The sequence below is a fragment of the Rattus norvegicus genome, chromosome 6 (assembly GCF_021556685.1).
Source record: "Rattus norvegicus strain SHRSP/BbbUtx chromosome 6, alternate assembly SHRSP_T2T, whole genome shotgun sequence".
Lineage (NCBI taxonomy): Eukaryota > Metazoa > Chordata > Mammalia > Rodentia > Muridae > Rattus > Rattus norvegicus.
This window is the reverse complement of record NC_141539.1, coordinates 124,288,586-124,307,361: the sequence shown is the minus strand read 5'-3', so window position 1 is coordinate 124,307,361 and position 18,776 is coordinate 124,288,586. Positions and strand designations below refer to the sequence as shown.

General features: G+C 42.7%; 1 protein-coding gene across 13 annotated transcripts in view; it reads right to left on the bottom strand.

Annotated features, from left to right (window-relative positions):
• The window catches only part of Ttc8 (tetratricopeptide repeat domain 8), a 54,221-nt gene that overhangs the window by 22,864 nt on the left and 12,581 nt on the right, over positions 1 to 18,776 (bottom strand). For 9 of the 13 annotated variants that reach the window (NM_001399499.1, NM_001399497.1, XM_087552882.1 and 6 more), the window contains 6 exons: positions 15,250 to 15,370; positions 14,396 to 14,459; positions 14,144 to 14,303; positions 13,844 to 13,933; positions 12,482 to 12,526; positions 2,384 to 2,469 (listed from right to left, as the gene is read on the bottom strand). In NM_001399499.1, the coding sequence (NP_001386428.1) occupies positions 2,384 to 2,469; positions 12,482 to 12,526; positions 13,844 to 13,933; positions 14,144 to 14,303; positions 14,396 to 14,459; positions 15,250 to 15,370 (566 nt within the window). Of the gene's footprint in view, positions 1 to 2,383; positions 2,506 to 12,481; positions 12,527 to 13,843; positions 13,934 to 14,143; positions 14,304 to 14,395; positions 14,460 to 15,095; positions 15,371 to 18,776 lie in introns of all 13 variants that reach the window. The other 4 variants (XM_087552888.1, XM_087552889.1, XM_087552883.1 and 1 more) reach the window with 3 other exon arrangements.

The following is an 18,776-nucleotide window of genomic DNA, read 5'->3' as shown; positions in this document are numbered from 1 at the left end:
ATTATAGTTATGAGGTAGCAATGGAAGTAACTGTGTGGTTGGGGTCCCCACAACATGAAGGAGTGGATTAAAGGGTCTCGGCATGAGGAAGGTTGAGAACGCTGAGGGAATGACAATAAAATGTCCAGCATTAGGGTGCTGGAGAGGGTCGGGAGTGCAGAGGAGGGTCAGTAGAACTTGGGTGTGGGATGAGGAGGCTGAGGCAACTTCATCCCCTAACTGCATTCCCTAACAAGGCACCTTTGCTCTTCCAGCTGATGTCATAGATGTATGATGTCTTCCTCTGGGCTCTCATGTGCCGCTGGCTCTTGCTTTCATAATAATGGCAATCACCACGACACGTCCTGTTGTCTGGCTCGGTATTTGAAAGTGTGGACGATCTAACCAATCTTTAGCATCCCACCTCACAGTAGCTGCTCGTTAAATATTGGCTAAGTGGATGAACGAACCAAAGCGGGAACAGAATACCCAGCAGAGGTGTTCTGGAGAGCAGAGCACCTCTGTAATATGATGAAACGCTCTCACTTGAGAGACGGCACATCAGCCTCATCATCTGTGTGGGCAGCAGAAAGAGTCTGAGGTACCCTTTCCTCTCATTACTAACCGTGTCTGAAGCGTTTGTACGGAAGCTCAAGACGTTAAAACTGTCTTCAAGAATTAAACTCATTCACTGATAAGTGGCTATTAGCCCTAATGCTTGAATTGCCCTAGATGCCTAGAACAAACGAAACTCAAGACGGATGATCAAAATGTGAATGCTTCACTCCTTCTTTAAAAGGGGAACAAGAATACCCTTGGCAGGGAATAGGGAGGCAAAGATTAAAACAGAGACTGAAGGAACACCCATTCAGAGCCTGCCCCACATGTGGCCCATACATATACAGCCACCCAATTAGACAAGATGGATGAAGCAAAGAAATGCAGACCGACAGGAACCGGATGTAGATCGCTCCTGAGAGACACAGCCAGAATACAGCAAATACAGAGGCGAATGCCAGCAGCAAACCACTGAACTGAGAATAGGACCCCTATTGAAGGAATCAGAGAAAGAACTGGAAGAGCTTGAAGGGGCTCGAGACCCCATATGTACAACAATGCCAAGCAACCAGAGCTTCCAGGGACTAAGCCACTACCTAAAGACTATACATGGACTGACCCTGGACTCTGACCCCATAGGTAGCAATGAATATCCTAGTAAGAGCACCAGTGGAAGGGGAAGCCCTGGGTCCTGCTAAGACTGAACCCCCAGTGAACTAGACTGTTGGGGGGAGGGCGGCAATGGGGGGAGGGTTGGGAGGGGAACACCCATAAGGAAGGGGAGGGGGGAAAAAAAGAATTAAACTCATCAGATTTTAATGTTATAATGATCTCATACTATCTTCTAGTATAAAACACTTTTCAATTTGTGAGTGAGAAAAAAATAATTCAGAGTTTTATGTGAGATGTCTAAACGGAAAGTAATCTTAATTTCCACAGCATCGACAAGCACGCTTTTAGTCCATTTTCTTCCTTTTCCTCGCAGCTGGTCTAGAAACGTCGATGGCTGCTCACGATAACCGGAGCCAAGCTTGATGTGTAATAATAAAGCCAATTTACCATGATAGCACGTGAGTGCTCACATTTTCCATCTGTCCCACTGGTTCTGAAAAGTATCTGCACATCGGCAGCAAGTCTCAGACTGTACTTGTCGCTAATATTCATAAAACGAGTTACGACTTCGCTGTCTGTTTTCTTTCGGATATACTTAAGCATTAAGCACATTTACAAATACCCAGGTCCTAGAAGAACAAGGAGCTGACTGTGGTCGACTGATGGTAGTCCTGGCACTCCAAAGTCTGAGGCAGGAGGATCATGAGAGCAAGGCAAGCCTTGGCTACATAGTGACACTCTGTCTTAACTAAATAAAGTATTAATAAGAGGATCAGAGCCAGGAAATGGGGCTGAAATTCTTGCTGTATCCCGTCAGCTCTATGAATTTGGACCACGAGCTTCACATTGGCGAGGCCCAACCTCTCTCGACTGAGCAGCCACCTCCAGCTGTCATGAGTCCTGTGAGGTGAGGCAAGGCAGACAAGTGGGCTCCTATGTTTAGCGTGTCCTACAGATGCGAGGCCTTTGTGAGAGTGAGGAACTGAGCGCCAGGAGGACTTACTGTCAGGAACACACTGAGTTCTAGTCCCAGGTCTGTCATGACCCGGGCTCCGGCTTCTGCTCCCTTGTGTGAGTTCTCAGGGCGCTCAGTGCTGTCATGTGACTGTTCAGAAACTGCTGAAATAAGCCCAAGTTGTCACTGCTTCCTGAGGAAAGGGTTTTTATTCCATTCTCATATTTGATGCAAAAATATTTCCACTTTTAAGACTTTCACAGCTAATGAAGACTTTACCTGTAGTAACATTTTCCAATCTGCACCTTCCACCACCAGTCCTTGTACTGAGAATACTCCGTGGAAAGGGACGCCAAGTCCAAAGCCTTTGAAAACAATTCATTCTCAATTATGATTTGCTTCTCTAACAGCAAACAGGCAGGAAGGGGAATAATGAAATAAACCAGATAATTAGCATCCATCCAAACACACATTAGACATTAGATAGAAACTCAAGTTGCCCAAGTTTCCAGATGGCCCCAGCAATTTCCCCTAAATAATCAGTTCCAGGCCAGAGGGCTGACAGCACAGATTGGAGACCTCGATCCAGGGCAAGCAGACACACAACATATCAGAATACAATTTTAGTATACAAGGCACAAAGCTGAAATTCTAAACGCTAGGATTTTTACTCTCTTCCTACTTTGTATCTATCCTCTAAAGATTAAGAATGCCTAAAATTTAGTGGTGTCAAGCTTTCTGTATGAATCTACTAGAAGTCCCCATTTTAAAGGTAGATGCAGAAAAAGACAGGGAGGGAGGAAGGCGTGAGAAAGGGGGTTTGGAAGGGCAGGAGCCATTGCTTAGGGTGGAGTAGTTGCTTCAGAAGCACGGCCCACCCTAGGTTCAGTTTCTAGTCACACCGGAGGAGGAGCTAGACACTGCCGGCTTGCTTAAGAACTTCAGTGGGTAAAGTGCTTGCTATGCAGGCATGAAGACATGAACACAGATCCCAGCCCCTATGAAAAGCTGGGTGTGGTGCCATGTACCTGTAACCTCCATGCTGAGGAGTCCAGATGTGAATTCAGAACAAGAAAAAAAAATTCTGGAGAATGGGATGGCAGAGAAGAGTCAAAGAAGATTTGGGTAACCGCTGCCTTCGAGGACCACAGCTCAATGACCCTGGGACTGCTTTACCTTCTAGTAATTAAAATATTTTCTTCATATCTCATCTTCTTTGAAGGATATCTCTCTCTCTCTCTCTGTGTGTGTGTGTGTGTGTGTGTGTGTGTGTGTGTGTGTGTGTGTGTGTGTGCCTGTGTGCGCGCACCTACAGGGGTCAGAGACATCAGATTCCCGGCCTTGGAGTTACAGGTCATTGTGCACTTCCAGGTATGGCTGCTGGGCACAGAAACTAAAGTCATCAGCAAGAGCAGCAGCTCTTCACCCCTGAGCCATCTTTCTGCCACAATCCCATATGGTTTTATCTTTTTCTTTCCAGTGTTTTCACATGGTCACAGAAGAGATAACTAATCAAGAATTAGGATTCTTATGGAGAGGAAGTAGAAAACCTTTTGACAAAGGAGAAAAAGAACAATTTGAAGTTCACAGAAATCCAAACGTTCAATAAAGACTACAAGAACAGAATTATTAGTTATTAGTTAAATGAGAATTCTGATTTGTAATTCTTGTCTTCTCACTGTTGGAACTCTCTCACTCTGGAGTCAGTGTTAACATACCCACGGTAGCCAGCAGTTGCACTAATGAACACTCAGACGTGCGGTCCTATTATCTCAAGGATGCAGCCCCTATTACTGTCCTCCTTAACATCGGCTCTCTTCTGAAATGAGTGCCAGAAAAGTCCCCTCAGCCTCCTCTTGCAAAAATTAATTACTTTTCCTTGTGTTCTCCATCTCTCCTGCTCCAGGGGAGACCTCTAAATATGCAAACTACTTATCTAGGAATGGCTCACCATGCTGAGCCTCTAATGGACCTAAAAAAGATCAACATCTCTGCTTGAATGCCATGGCAATGAAAAGCAAGCCACAGATGATTATACTGTCGTGTGCTTGTTTTTCTTTTCCCCCTCTAGCCAGAATAAAAGTAAAGACAAAAAATAAGAGAGAAGTGGGACTTCTGGCAGCATTTTCTCTGGAAACGTGTTTTCAGAGGGCTCTGTTCAGGCTGGCATTGTAAACGTCTACACATAGTAACTTTGATTCATTCTTAGGACCTTTCCCAGCAAATAGATCACATTCACCACCATGTTTAATATAAACAGACCTTCTATGTTTTTAGAAAAAGCTTCTGTTCAACTGTTTCTTATGTACCCTGACTTCCTAAGGTTGGACTCAGTGCTTATAAGAGGTATATGGCTGAGTTTGCCCTCAGATACAGTCCTGAATCAAGTCTGGTAGAGGAACCAGAGGTTACTGTTACTCCCATTACTGTACATATACATTGCCGAGACAATAAAAATGGGAGGAAAAGGTCTTATCTTAGCAGTTCTTTACAGGAGGCTTGGGCTGAAGTAGACAAGAACACTTCCGATGACTCCAGAAGGCCCCTGTGACCCCCAGGGGAGACCTTTGGGGTCAGTTGAATGAGACTGTTCCCATAGGCTCATGTCCCCAGTTGGCGGCACTGTTTGAGGAGGTTTAGAAGGTGTGGCATTGTTGGAGGAAGCTGTCACTAGGGCTGGCTTTGAGATTTTAAAGATTCATGCCATTTCCAATTGCTCCCTCTGCTCTATGCTTGAGGTCAGGGTAAGAGTTCCCAGCATCCCATTCTACCTGACATGCTTGCTTGCTACTGCCCATCAACCATCACACACTCCACTCCTCTGGAACCATAAGCCAAAATAAACTGTTTCTCCCGTGGGTTGCCTCAGTCATAGTGTTTTGTCACAGCCACAAAAAGTAACTACTACACTGTCTTTCCATCTCCACTGTTCTGCAATGTCACTGTGCTCACAAGAGGCGCTCAGGGATGACTTACGTAGGTTATTAACCAGAGCCCTTGCTTCTGACTGGTGTGGAAAGAGTTTAAGAACCAAATAATTCCTACTCACAGTCCAGAGCTACTAGCATTTAAAGTATTTTATGTAGTAGTATAAGACCTGTATTTCTTTAAAATTCTAAATTCTCTCTCTCTCTCTCTCTCTCTCTCTCTCTCTCTCTCTCTCTCTCTCTCTCTCTGTGTGTGTGTGTGTCTGTGTGTGTGTGTGTGTGTGTGTGTATGTGTGTGAATTTATGTATCTCTGTTTATATAAGTACATGTGGAAGTCAGAGGACAGACCTGGTTGTCATTCTGCAGATGCCATCCACCTCATTTTTTTGCAGAGTAGCTCATTGAAACTTGTCAAGCAGACTAGACTGTGGCCAGCAAGTACTCCAGGGATTCCCCAGCATTGGACTTATAAGCCTGGGTCTCCATGCCGAGCCTTTTATATATTGGTCATAGGGGCTGAACTCAGATACTCATGCTTGCACGGCAAGCACCTTTTGGACTGAGCTATCTCATCTAAGAATCTAATTACATTGAAGAATCCTTGCAGCTCCAAGGCAGTCATTCTCTGGAACCTGCACCAGCCATTCCCCTGGGCACACAGCACATGCTGCAGATCTCAGAAGGACTGCTACCCTCTAGCCCCACTCCTTGGGACCCTCTCTGGGCAGCCTACAGCCATATCTCAGAAGACTCTTCATGTACTTACAATAAATGCTACTCTCAGCCTTAATCAGGGAAGCCTCTTTTTCCAGTGAATAGTGGTAAATACAGAATCTGATGGCTACAAAGAGTGCTGAGAAACATGATGTACAAATTATATATATATATATATATATATATATGCATGGTTTCTAAGGCTCAGGGAACATTGTGGAAAGGATGGATATGGGGAAGAACTGTAAGACAGGGAAAAGGGCTGCAAAGGCCATGTCTGGGCAAGACACAGTCCTTGCAATCACAGCCTCACAGTAGCTGCAGATACCTTGCTCTGTCTGTACAAGAACACAAACAGCGACAGCCAGGTATGGATGAATGTATTTCAGGGGACCCTATTCCTCATTGCTGAACTATTCACTACTGACAGAGGGAGGGAGAGAGAGTCATTGCCTCAGCTGTATACCCACTGGTAACCCCTATCAGATGCCAGTGGGGAGTCTGACCCCAGTAATTACAAAGAGAGTCTGGGGTAAAAGAAATAGATCACTCACACACACACACACACACACACACACACACACACACACACACACACACGTCATGAATCTAGCAAAAGGGCTGTAGAGATGAGAGAAGGCTGACAGGAATGAGAGGGAGAGAAGAGGGAATAATCAGAATACATTATGTACATATGAAAACAAGTGAGTGTGGTGGTTTGAATACAGATGCCCCCATAGCATCCATGCTCATAGATCAGAACGCTTGATCATCAGGGAGTGGAACTACTTGAGGAGGATTAGGAGGTGTGGCCTTGTTAAGGAAATGTGTCATGGGGGTAGGGTTTGGGGTTTCAATGGTCCAAGCCAGGCCTAATCTCTCTCTCTCTTCTTGCTGCTGGCTGATCCAAATGCAAAACTCTCAGCTTCCTCTCCAGCACCTGTCTCCCTGTGTGCTGCCACACTTCCTGCCATGATGCTAATGGACTGAACCTCTGAAACTGTAAGCCAGCTCCAACTAAATGCTGTCTTTTATGAGAGTTTCCACGGTCACGGTGTTCCTTCACAGCCATAGAAATGAACAATTATTTTAAAATAATATTCTAAAAGCTATATTAAATATCATTTACTATTAATAATATGTATTTAATATAAAGTCATCAAGTGTCACTTTTTAAAGCCACAGGTTTATTGAAGTCCAACTGTAGAAGGAACTTTGGCAAATATGAACAATGTAGTCTGTGGACATGTCCAAACACTAAAAACTTTTGAAACTCTGGTTACAGTTATGACAACTTCAAGATGTTGAAATTAAAGAGCATATGGAAATAAAGATCCCAGATCATCAACCCACGTGTATTACTGCCAAATACCATCCAAAAACACACAGAGAGAATGTTACTAAAAACTCAAATATATACACATAGGTAACAATAATAAAAGAATAAATACAGTCCTCTTCAGATCAACTTAACTGTACCCATGCATGTCTCGTATATGTGAGCACGCTACAGTGCACATGTGGAGGTCAGAGGTCAGCTTGCAGGACTCAGTTCTCCACTTCTACCATGTAAGGCTTAGGGACTGAACTCTGGACCTTGGGCTTGGTGGCGGGTGACTTTACCTACTGAGCCATCTCACATGACTGACTGTTTTATTCTTAACATTGAAAATGCAACTTTATAGTACTGTTAATTGCTCTAGCATTCTCCCTGTTAGCAGAAAGAAAAAATGTCTGACCCGCATGTCACTTTAGATTTGTCAATAATGCTCCCCAAGTAGGAACACAGAGACAGAAATACAGTTGTCACATCAAAGATCAATTTCACTTTCTTAACATTTAAATGCCACTTCACAGTCTTGGTATTTACCTATAATATCCCCTGTATTTATGCAAAATACTTTCTTTTGAAAAATTTGAAGGTCATCCAAAATAGTGCATATTAAAGCAGCTCTGACTTCATTAGTATGGTAAAAAACTGGAGACACCCCCCCCAATTCACTTTATAGTTAAAGTTGCAAAATACTTTTTAATGCCCAGTTTGCACTGCTCATTATCTAAATCCTTTTGGAAAATAACATTTGCAATAAAAATCTAAGATGACATTTTAATGTTGGCATCTGATCCACTGAGCACTATGCATGTGTGTGTGTGTGTGTGTGTGTGTGTGAGAGAGAGAGAGAGAGAGAGAGAGAGAGAGAGACAGAGAGACAGAGAGACAGAGAGACAGAGACAGACAGAGAGACAGAGAGACAGAGACAGACAGAGATAGACAAAGAGTGAGAGAGAGGAGAGGGAGGGAGGGAGAGAGAAAGAGACAGAGAGACAGAGAGACAGAGACAGACAGAGAGAGACAAAGAGTGAGAGAGAGGAGAGGGAGGGAGGGAGGGAGAGAGAGAGAGAGAGAGAGAGAGAGAGAGAGAGAGAGAGAGAGAGAATGGGCGCTGGTGAGCAGAGAACAGGCGCAGGCATCTGTCCTCCTCAGTATTCCTGCAGTCAATCCTAGGATCAATGCAAGGGCTTCAGTAATTATTTGTTTAAGGAATACGCTTGTCATCTCATAAGTGCAAACAGGAAATAAAAGTTCTTAGTTCTCACCAAGTGAAAACAAAACAAGCTACCTCCTTGAGTGACTAACAGGGAAAAGAATGAGGGCACAATTACAAGCATTTAATCTACCAAGATACTTAATTTATAGCTAATATAAACCAAAACTTGCTATTAAACCAGGAAACTTATGAAAAGCTTGAAAACCAATAGAAAATGGGCCCTACTTGCCCCCAGTGCTGTGAGGCCAAGCTTCTTTCTATACTGCTGCGATCCAAGTGGCTGATGTATTGTGAGCACTCAACAGTATACATGTAATGAAGGAATCTCAAAGCTGTTCTCAAGAAATACATTCAAGGACTAGAGAAAGCTGTTAAAGGCTAGGCTCACAACCAAAAACATAAGAAATACATCCAAGTATGTCTTAAGTGTATGTGCGCATGTATTTACCTACAATTCAATTTCCATTATGAATGAATGGATACTTTTGACTTAACATTATATAAAAAGAAACATTTGCAATTTTTATACTTTAGGAAACTTATTTTAATGGATACATGAAAAGTTCATCCTGCCATTAGTTATAACTTATCAAATTTGTTCTCTAGCACTGAGCATTTATATTGTTTTTCAATTATTTTTGCTACTATGTATAGTACTATAACAATCATGGCAAATACAGCTACGTTTCCTGACTTTCTTGAGAGCTGAAAGCACAGAACAAATCAAGCAAATGTGTCTGGCTATCTGCTTCCTGTTATCATACCATTTTCTAAATTGCACCTTTGCAACGTTATCTATGATTTGTAATAATTTATGACACTCTCAAGGCTTTTCTTTTACATTTCGGTCAGCAAGAAAATACATCTCTATTGCATCTATTCCTGCCATTTCCCCCAAACTGCCTGTCACCAGGTCACTTCTATGTTCATAATAAGCCCTCTAAGGGCTGGGGAGATGACTCTGTGGGTAAATCTCTTCTGACCAAGCATGAGGACTGAGAGTTTAGATCCTTAGAATCCACAGTGTGTGTGTGTGTGTGTGTGTGTGTGTGTGTGTGTGTGTGTATACAAATGTGCATATGGAAGCCAAAGGTCAACCTGAGTGCCATTCCTCCAGAGTTAGCTATCACACACACACACACACACACACACACACACACACACACACACACACACACACAGTTTAACAATCTTCATGGATTAGTTTCGTGAAGCAATCACAAAAGTAAGAAACTGCCTGGTTCTTATGTACAATTTCTATATAGAGGGCAGATAAACCTACAGGGTGATTTAAAATATTGCCATATTTAAAAAAGATTATCTGAATTTTTGGAAAGTTTTTTTCTGGCATATATGTGGCAGGTACATGCATGTTCATACATATATGGACACACATACATGAATCCATGTTAGGTCAGACTGAACAGCAAGCCCCCAATAGTCTGCCCATCTCCCCCTCCCCAACACAGTGCATGCCCCCAGGACCAACAAGTGCATGTAAGGCCTGAGGATAAGACTCAGGTTCTCATGCTTGTGAGACAGGTACCTTACTGAACCATCTCCCTCGCTCTAATTTAAACTCTAATAACTAGTCAACCCAGTGTCTAAAAGAATGCCTCTAACAGGCTTCCTCAGTTGTCATTTAATGAAGCAAAAAGGTATCTACTACACCGTCTCACTACCTCTGAGCACTGCTTGTTTTGAATAGTTGAGACATTACTCGTGAACATAGAAACTCTGGTTGCCAGTAAGATTTTTGCATTTTTTGTTCCTGAGATGTATTTAAAGGTCATTTTGTTATTATTTTTTCTATTAAATCACTGACTTCTAATGAACTTCCTTCCCTGGTGAGGTTGTTATATGGAACTCAAGCTTTCAAATGTTGCCAAGGGTCTTCAACTCTATTTCCTACAGTTGAATAAACATTTTCTAGTGTTTCTATAATTCAGAATATACTCTATAGCAGTAGTTCCCAATCACCAAACACTGGCATTGCCTGTGGAGTTCTTAATAGCAGCAGAGTCGCAGACTCCCCTGGAGATTCTGATTTTGGAAGCGTAGCACAGACCCACACATCCACTGCTATTAGATAACACAGGCAATTAGGAGAGAGAGGCCCCTTTGAATTTGTATTTCTAGGCCAATGTGAATGTAATCTGCTGATATAAATGTAAGGAGCAAAGACTTGGGTCGGCCTGCCTCCCTCTGACCTGGATCTCAGAACTGGAAGAGTGGCTGGCATGCTCGGGAAATGAATTAATCTTTAAAAAACACCAGGAGCATAAAGCCAGATGTGACGGCTCGCACATGTCACCCTCGTACTTGGAGCAAAGGCAGGAGGAGTGAGGGTCTAAGAGCAGTCTGGGCTATAGAGTGAGATCCTGTTTCAGAAAACAAAATCAAAGACAACCTTTTTAAAAGAGCTCAGTGACAACTTAGTAATTAGAGATTTGCTCATCTGTATAAAGGAGTAGAATTCAAGCAGCAGTATATATAATCCCACAGAAAGCCTCTATGGGCTGTAGAGTAAGTGAAACCCCTGGCTTCTGTTTACAGAAACATGCATGGCTTCTTGGCAAGCTGACCTCTGCTAGTCCCTTTGTGACCACACACTTGACTTCTCCAACATAGGTGAGCCCCACATTCTCCATACCCAGCCTAGGCTCTTAGATGCACACACACACGCTACTCCTCAGAGCATGCAATGATGTCTCCACAGAGAGAGCCTTCTTTGAGTCAATTATGCAGCTTTATAAAGCGATGGGCTGCTCTCACATCCTGTGCCCGTGAGCAAAGCTGTGGTCCTCACAGCACGCTCGGGTGGTGCTCTGATGGCTGCTTCCTCCCTTTGCCCACCACATCAAGCCTACCATCAAGTGCAGTCACTTCCTTAAACCATCTCTTTGGTGCTCTCATGTTTAAAGGTACATCTTACTTAGCACTCATCCCATCCTTTGTTCAGGGTCTCTCCATTTATTCTGCCTCAGTTCTTGAAACCCTGCTCACGTGGTGGATATTTGCCAGCATGGACCACCCTCTAAGTCTTCCCTTGGCTACGTTCAGTTTGGCAATCGACTCTTTCTGTCTTTTGCATGTGACCTTACTCTGTAGCTAGGACGAGTGTCAAACTCATGATTCTCCTACTTCAGCCTCTCGAGAGCTGCGGTCATGGATGTGCACCTCCACATGCAGGGACCGTTCCCGTCCCTTTTATTTACCCAATTTGATTGGACAGCTTACAGAAGCAGCTGCAGCATCACGTTTTTGTTAGCACTTCCTGTACACTGAGTTGTGCCTGACACACAACTGAGGAAAGGATTTTCCTGAATACTCGACATGACTTTTTCCTGGATTAGTAAGAAAGTGGGAGGCTGAGTGGTGGTGGCTCTTTAATCTCAGCACCCTGGAGGCAGAGCCAGGGAGATCTCTGAGTTTGAAGCCAGCCTGGTCTACAGAGTGAGTTCCAGGACAGCTAGGGTTAGACAGAAAAATCCTGTCTTAAAAAAACAAAACCAGGGGCTGGGGATTTAGCTCAGTGGTAGAGCGCTTACCTAGGAAGCGCAAGGCCCTGGGTTCGGTCCCCAGCTCCGAAAAAAAGAACCAAAAAAAAAAAAAAAACAAAACCAAAGTATAGAATTGACTTCATTTGACTTGAACAACTTTGTGAGATTTCTTCTCATTTACATACTAGCTTATATAAACTGAAATAAATTTGGAAAGTTGAAAGTGTACAGCCTCAAAATTCATTACTGAGAAGTTACCATGAAAACTGACTATTGATAAAGCTTGGTGGTGAGCATCGTGGACTCTTTATGCTATTCCTTCTACCTTTGTGTATTTTAAACCTTCATGGGCAAGAGGGGCAGAAGGCAGAAATGTGTGCTAGTAAGCTGCGGTCTGAAGAAGGATGGACCAGCAACACTGTCAGCATAAAGAATGCCTTTTAACAGGCACTCGGCATTCTCAGTCATCTTGCCTCTAACAAGAGCTGCATGATCTACGAACCAGCCATAACGAACTCATAACTCGTTTATACGAATGTCTTCACTGAAACTGAAACTTTTGGCTCCTCTAGTTTTTAATAATTCCATTTGTTTTTAAGGAAAGAAGTAGAACATTCCAAAATCTGAAGCCCAGAAGCCTGGAGAATAAGAATGAGAGAGAAGAAAGTGACTTCATCACTTACCATCTTAACATCGTTTTCATGGTGGAAAATATATTCAAATAAAGCCTGGGAAGGGAAAACACCAAAGTGCACTGAGTTTTATCTGAACAGTTGTCATCTGAAAACTCAAAGCTCTTGTTTTTACAGATAATAAACTGGGAAGTTCAAAGAGATGAACAGCTTTTTCTTCATGTTATATACATCATTTTATTAGACCAAGACAGAGTAAGTTTACTTTATTTTCTGAATATATATGATTGTCACCAATGTTTCACCCAATTTGCATACTCTATATTATAAAGATTATTTCTTAACTTTGACACATGAGAAATTGGGTATGCCTTTTGAAATGACATGGAATATAAATGTTAAATAGAATTTTCTGCTTGATTGTTTTTGTTTGTTTGGTTGATTGGCTTTGATTTTTTTTGAGACAAGGTTTCTTCCTATCAGATTCTAAATTATGCCTAGGTGATAATTGACTATCACTTTACTTACGTGTGCATGAACACATGCATGTATGCATACATACACATGCATGTCACAGCACATGTGAAAAGGCCAGAGGATAACCTAGGGAAGTCAGTTCTATCCTTCTACTGTGTGTCCAGGGACTGAGTCTGGGTCATCGGTGTTGCCGGTCGGTATGCAGCTGTTCCCACTGAGCCATCTGACTGGCCCATGGTCAGCATTTTTATGTTACCCCTGGGAGCAAACTCAGACCTTCATCCTTGTGAGGCAAGCACTTTGTATCTCCTAAGGCCTCCTGCTCCCTAGGCCTCCATACTGGAAAAGACCTGAACATCTTCCTTTATATTTTTTAATTCCTGTAGTTTCTTCTCCTTCTTTCTATTCTCCTCTGTTCGACTCCTTCATCCACCTGCTCTCTCTGCCCCTAATTTTCTTTAAGTTAAGGGAATATGCTGAGTGATGAGAATTAAGGTAGTTGCTATGCTGGCTGCTGGCTGGCTGGGTAATACTGAGAGTCTACTTAGTAAGTCAGATATTTCCCATCCTTTTGACATTCCTTAGATCACACAAGAGCTGAAATTATTTTTCTAGAAATAGTCCAAACTGGGAAACAAACACAACATCAAGCTTCATTCCACAAAGATGATACTGTCTCTCTGCTTTCTTTGTTGTACAATTATTGTTGTTACCCAGGAGGGAAGATTTTCCTATAATAATTACATATGTACTTATTTCTCATCAATTATACCTAATTCAAGACAAAGAGACTTTTTATAGGTTACACTTACTAAAATCTCTATTTTCAGGTTACACTAACTAAAATCTCTATTTACAGGTTACACTAACTAAAATCGTCACATTGTTTTGTCCTCTGTCATTACTTCATAACTTAGAATCTTTTGAAGCACATACCTTTGCCAACTTAGGTTTCTGGGAATATTTTGTTAAATTCAGTCTGGATAAATTTATAAATGGTCCATCGGGACTTGTAAGCATGGAAGCCTGTGAGAGGAAAGAAAGAGAACAAGAAATTGAAAACCTTCTCTTGAAACATAAACAGAGTTTCTTATGCATAAAGACTGTAATGGATTGTAGAAATCATAAAGCAGCAAGCATTACTTCAATATTTCCACATAATTTCCCCCTACAATACCAGTGAAGCATGAAGTCACTTGGCTAGTACAAGGCTCTGGGGAAATTGACAGGACTCACAGTCCCCAGTCTGACGAATCTTCCAGATGAGCTGGTGATAGGTCGTGCTGTGTAGGCCGTTCTGGGTGTTCTGATGGCCTGCTCCATTGTACCCGGTCTTCCACTCTGTGTGCTGGGCCTAAGGAAGCCCGTTATGGGTCTTCCAGCTTGAGTGATTGGCCTGTGGAGATCAACAGTTGTTATAACAACAAGATCAAGTAAGGATACGGTCTGGTCAGGATTTGAAAACAGGAATGAAACTAAAATTCAGACCTGACAGCTTGAGTCGGTCCTCCTGTCTGGTTAGTGCCAGGGAGCTTCAAAGATGTGCCAGGGCCTACAAGATGGGATGATAATCAATTTATGTATTATTTATGAATTTTTAGAAACTCAGTAATCTAATTTTCAGGCTTGTACTGGGCTGGGAAAGAAGGCATCACTAATAGGAACTGTGCTGAGGAAATGTGTCTGAGACTCATCTTCAGTGAGTTTTTACTGCTCTGTTTGGTGGCATGAACCTGGGAGGGTGGGGACTAGAAGAGAGGTAGACTAAAGTCTGACGCAATACCCAACTTTATTCAGAGCGTCGGACAGTTTATATTCTGAGGCTAAGAAGAGTCACATGAGTAAGATGTTCAATCACAAAGACAAGCCCCATGCGTTTTCCCTAGAGGCGTATAAACAACAACAGCTGACACAGATTCCCTCCTGTGCACTATCATGTGATGTGTGCTGTCCTCTTCACAAGGACTGTATAAGGCGCGTGAGTACAGTACAAGACATTTGTGGAAGGCTCGGGGAATTATCCTATTAGCAGAGCACGTGTTAGGATTCAAATCTGGCATGCTTTAAAGTTTAAATCAATGGTTCTAGACCCAAAAGTTAATTATTTTTCATACAGATATCTCCAAGTAAAAGGTTATGTCTAGAATTTATATATTTTAGCAGGTCAACAAGAAAAAGAAGATCTTACCAACTAATAAATCGCCAGCAAAGCCGTATCTTACAGCTACTCTCTAATCAGGACCCTGACCGGGACTCCAAGGCGCTCTCACATGTGCTTACAAGACTATAAGGAGATATACGCACACATCCCTCCCCCACGGCACACCCCTTAGCTGACTTACGTGGGACCTGAGCAATAGCATTTTCATCCAGGGTCATCTCAGCAATCCCTTCCTGGTCCACGTCAATTTCATCTACGTACACCATTTCTGTCAGCGCTCGCGCTTTCAAAATCCAAGCCGCCTAAAAAAGTACGGACAAAGCAAGCATTCGGTAAAATAACATTAGGGAGCTTATACAGTTTACCAGAGCCAGGCACCCTGCCTCAGGACGCTGACTTCCAGGAAGTTCTCCCCGGTCTCCAACCTCTAGGCATCTGGCCTTCCTTCCGGTCTTCCCTGTCTTCTTCTGGTCTTCTACACTTACCATATTTGACAAATATTGTGATCATCTTGGCATGTGTGTACCCGTTCCCCAGAATACAAGCATTTCAACCTTGTGCACTCCTGAGATTTCTAGACCTTTAGTTTTTCATACATAATCAGGAGTTCAGGGAATGTCAGTTGACGTAAGCTAACATCCATTAGCTAACATTTCTCTGGAGCTCAAGTCGCTACTCAAGCCCTGCAATTTTGTGATGTAGTTAGGAGAAAAACCTGCTGAAGAGGACGGAGAAAGGAAATTAAAGGATCTAGTCTGAAAGCAGCATTGGCTTTGCTGGAGCCTGAGAAGGGCACTGTGAAAGTGTATGCATTTAGCTTTCCTGTCAAACACATGAGATTGCTTCACTGAAAAACTTGACTTTTATGCTTTTTTTTCCCCCAGAATAAAAGCCGGGCGTGATGAAGCTCAGTGGCCCTTACATGATCTGAGAAGACTTCAAGTCTGGGAGTGGCAGATAGACCTAACTCTGCAGCCTGCAAGGAAGAGAGGCAGGGAAATCTAGGGAGGGCCTGAGGCTCCACACGCCAGGAATCCAGGTATACAAAAGGCTGAAGGAAACCAAGGGAGCCAAGTAGACAAAGATGAGAGCCAGAGAAAGTCTGAAGTCCCGACGTCTATGGAACTTTATCCAGTTGGCCTTTTTATTGAAGAACTCAGGCTAGCTCTAGTAGGAAACAAGATGATAACATGGATCCTAAGATTCCTTAATGCACCATCATCTAATGGATTAAACCACAAAGCACAGCAGCGTGTGATAGAAAAAACATAGGCTTTACAGAATACTGTTGAAAGAAGGAAAAAGAAATAAAAAAGGGGGAGAGGGAGGGGAACAGAAAAGCCAGGATAGTGGTTTATGTCTACAGTTCCCGCACTTATGACTTCCCCCTTGACTATACAAAAACCTTAAGTCTATAATACAAAATGTCGTCTCAGAACAATGATTATAATACTAATAATGAAAGCTTTGGCTCTGTGGCCAGAAGAAAATGGGCTCACAGTGTGTTTGGAAACTCACAATAGTTGTTGAAATGCTGGAGAACTTGTCTAGACTAAGAGACCAGTTAGAGGGTACATGTGCCCAGTGAGATTTAGGAGTTTTGATTCTGCTAACAAGGAGCCAGTGAAGCTTATGGACCTTGATTTGAATTAACTTATATCTTTCTCAGCCAATCTGCGTCCCTCCCTCCCTCACCCACCCCAACCCCTTCCCTGCCCCCAACAGGGGTATGTAGCCCAGAATGGCCTTGAACTCTAGGATGACCCCTGATTTAGCCTTCTGAGTGCTGGAATTATAGGCATGTACACCATATCCATAACAAATCAAACTTTTTAAACGCCAAGTTTTTATAATAGGCATAATTTACGGAGTTAGCCATTAAACATCCATGAACGTATTTTAACTAGTTTTGAGTTGTTACTATTTTATAGTCAAATCTGTTACGCTAGATATCTAGCCCCTACTCACCTCTTGAGTGATAAGATGGTGTGAATTATCTATGCTGAACTAATCAAAACTAGGGAAGTGAATCCATCATTCTCCCCTGCCCCAATAAACACATACGTACAGAAGTCGGGTAGGAGCACCTATTTCATTCTCGATGAATTCAGTCTTTATGAAAGATCTGACAGTGTTGATTTTATGCCTCGGATTGTTTTTCAGGTAGGACTGTGAAAGCTTTTGAAAGTTTGCACCGAAAAATCATTGAGTTCTTAGAGGTTAACGGGCCGTTCTGCGGAAGGTTGGACAATAATGCTGGGTGAAAGGGAGGTAATGAAGGCCTGGCTCGTGAAATTTAAAGTGATGTTGAGTCAGTTCAAATACTCTCACCCGGGTTGTTTGTGTGATATATTTGGATTCAGAATCTGTGGAATGGAAAACCTCCTTTTAGTAGGACAATATATGCTGGTCACCTGGGGCTGAAAATCAGTTGTGATTAACATGAGAACAGCATCATGGAGGTGAAATCTTCTGCAGAACACTTTTTCAGGGTCCAACCCAGAAGCTGTGGTCCATGAGGGCAAAGGCAGCATCTCACGCTGGTAGCCAAACTTGGTGACGTGGAGTCTTACACATTGTCCTAGTTTTAAAGGCATAAAGGAGTCATGGAGTATCTGGGGTTGGCACTGATGGCAGGACTCTGGTCTCCCTGAAGAGAGGCCAGGAGAGGCTTTGTAAAGATGCAGCCTTAGTCTGCAGTGGGGGCCCCGGCATATTGGAGACCTTGGGACATAGAGTAGAGCCAGCCAGAGCCTATGAGAAAAGCTGTGTGTGCTAGTTAGTGGTTGCAAAGCTACAGAGGTGGGGTCACCGAAGACCTGTGCAGCCCTGACGATCATGAGTGAATTCTAGAGGATGGATGCTGAGTGATTTACACTGTTGGCGTTTGCTCTTACTTTAATCTGGTTGTTACTGTGGACTGGTTCCTTCCTTCCTCTTAGAATAAGGAAGTATATGTTACAGGCAATAGACTGAGCTTTTGAAAGAGACTGTAGACCTTGGAAGTGTTGGAAATTTTAAAATACTGTGTAATTTTTAAAGTTAAACTACATTTTATATTGTGATATTAACATGAGATCGTAGGATAAACAAGAAAAAAAGGTTATGATTGGGCATTATATGTTTGTGATTCAAGCTGATAAAGGGTCAACTGTGGTGATTACTGGTCTATGGGCATGGGCATGTCTGTGGAGGTAATTTCTTGATTAATAATTTATATGGCCACCCTAGCACCCTATAGGCAGTGCCTTCCCTAGGCAGGTAGTCCTGGGTTGTAGAAGAAAACAATTGAGCAAGCCACGGAGAGCAAGCCAGTGAGTAGCATCCCTCTCTGGGCTCTGCTTCAGATCCTGCCTGCAGGTTCCTGTCCTGAGTTCCTTCCTTGGCTTCCCTCAATGATGAACTGTGACCCAGAAGTACAAGATGAAATAAGCCCTTTCCTTCCCAAGTTGCTTTTGGTCATGGTGTTTATCACAGCAACAGATATCAAACTAGAATACATACTCAAACCATTATTGGAGTTAAGATACCATCAATCTTTCAGAAAAAAATAATCCTCATTTTTTTATGTTCTAACCAAAAATGACCTTGAAAAATCACATATCACTGCTTGATTATACAGCAGAGTGTGTTCAAAAAAACCACTCCTAGCAATGTGAACAGTTCTTGAGATTTTAATGAAAACAGCAGATGGGGCTTTGGCTTAAA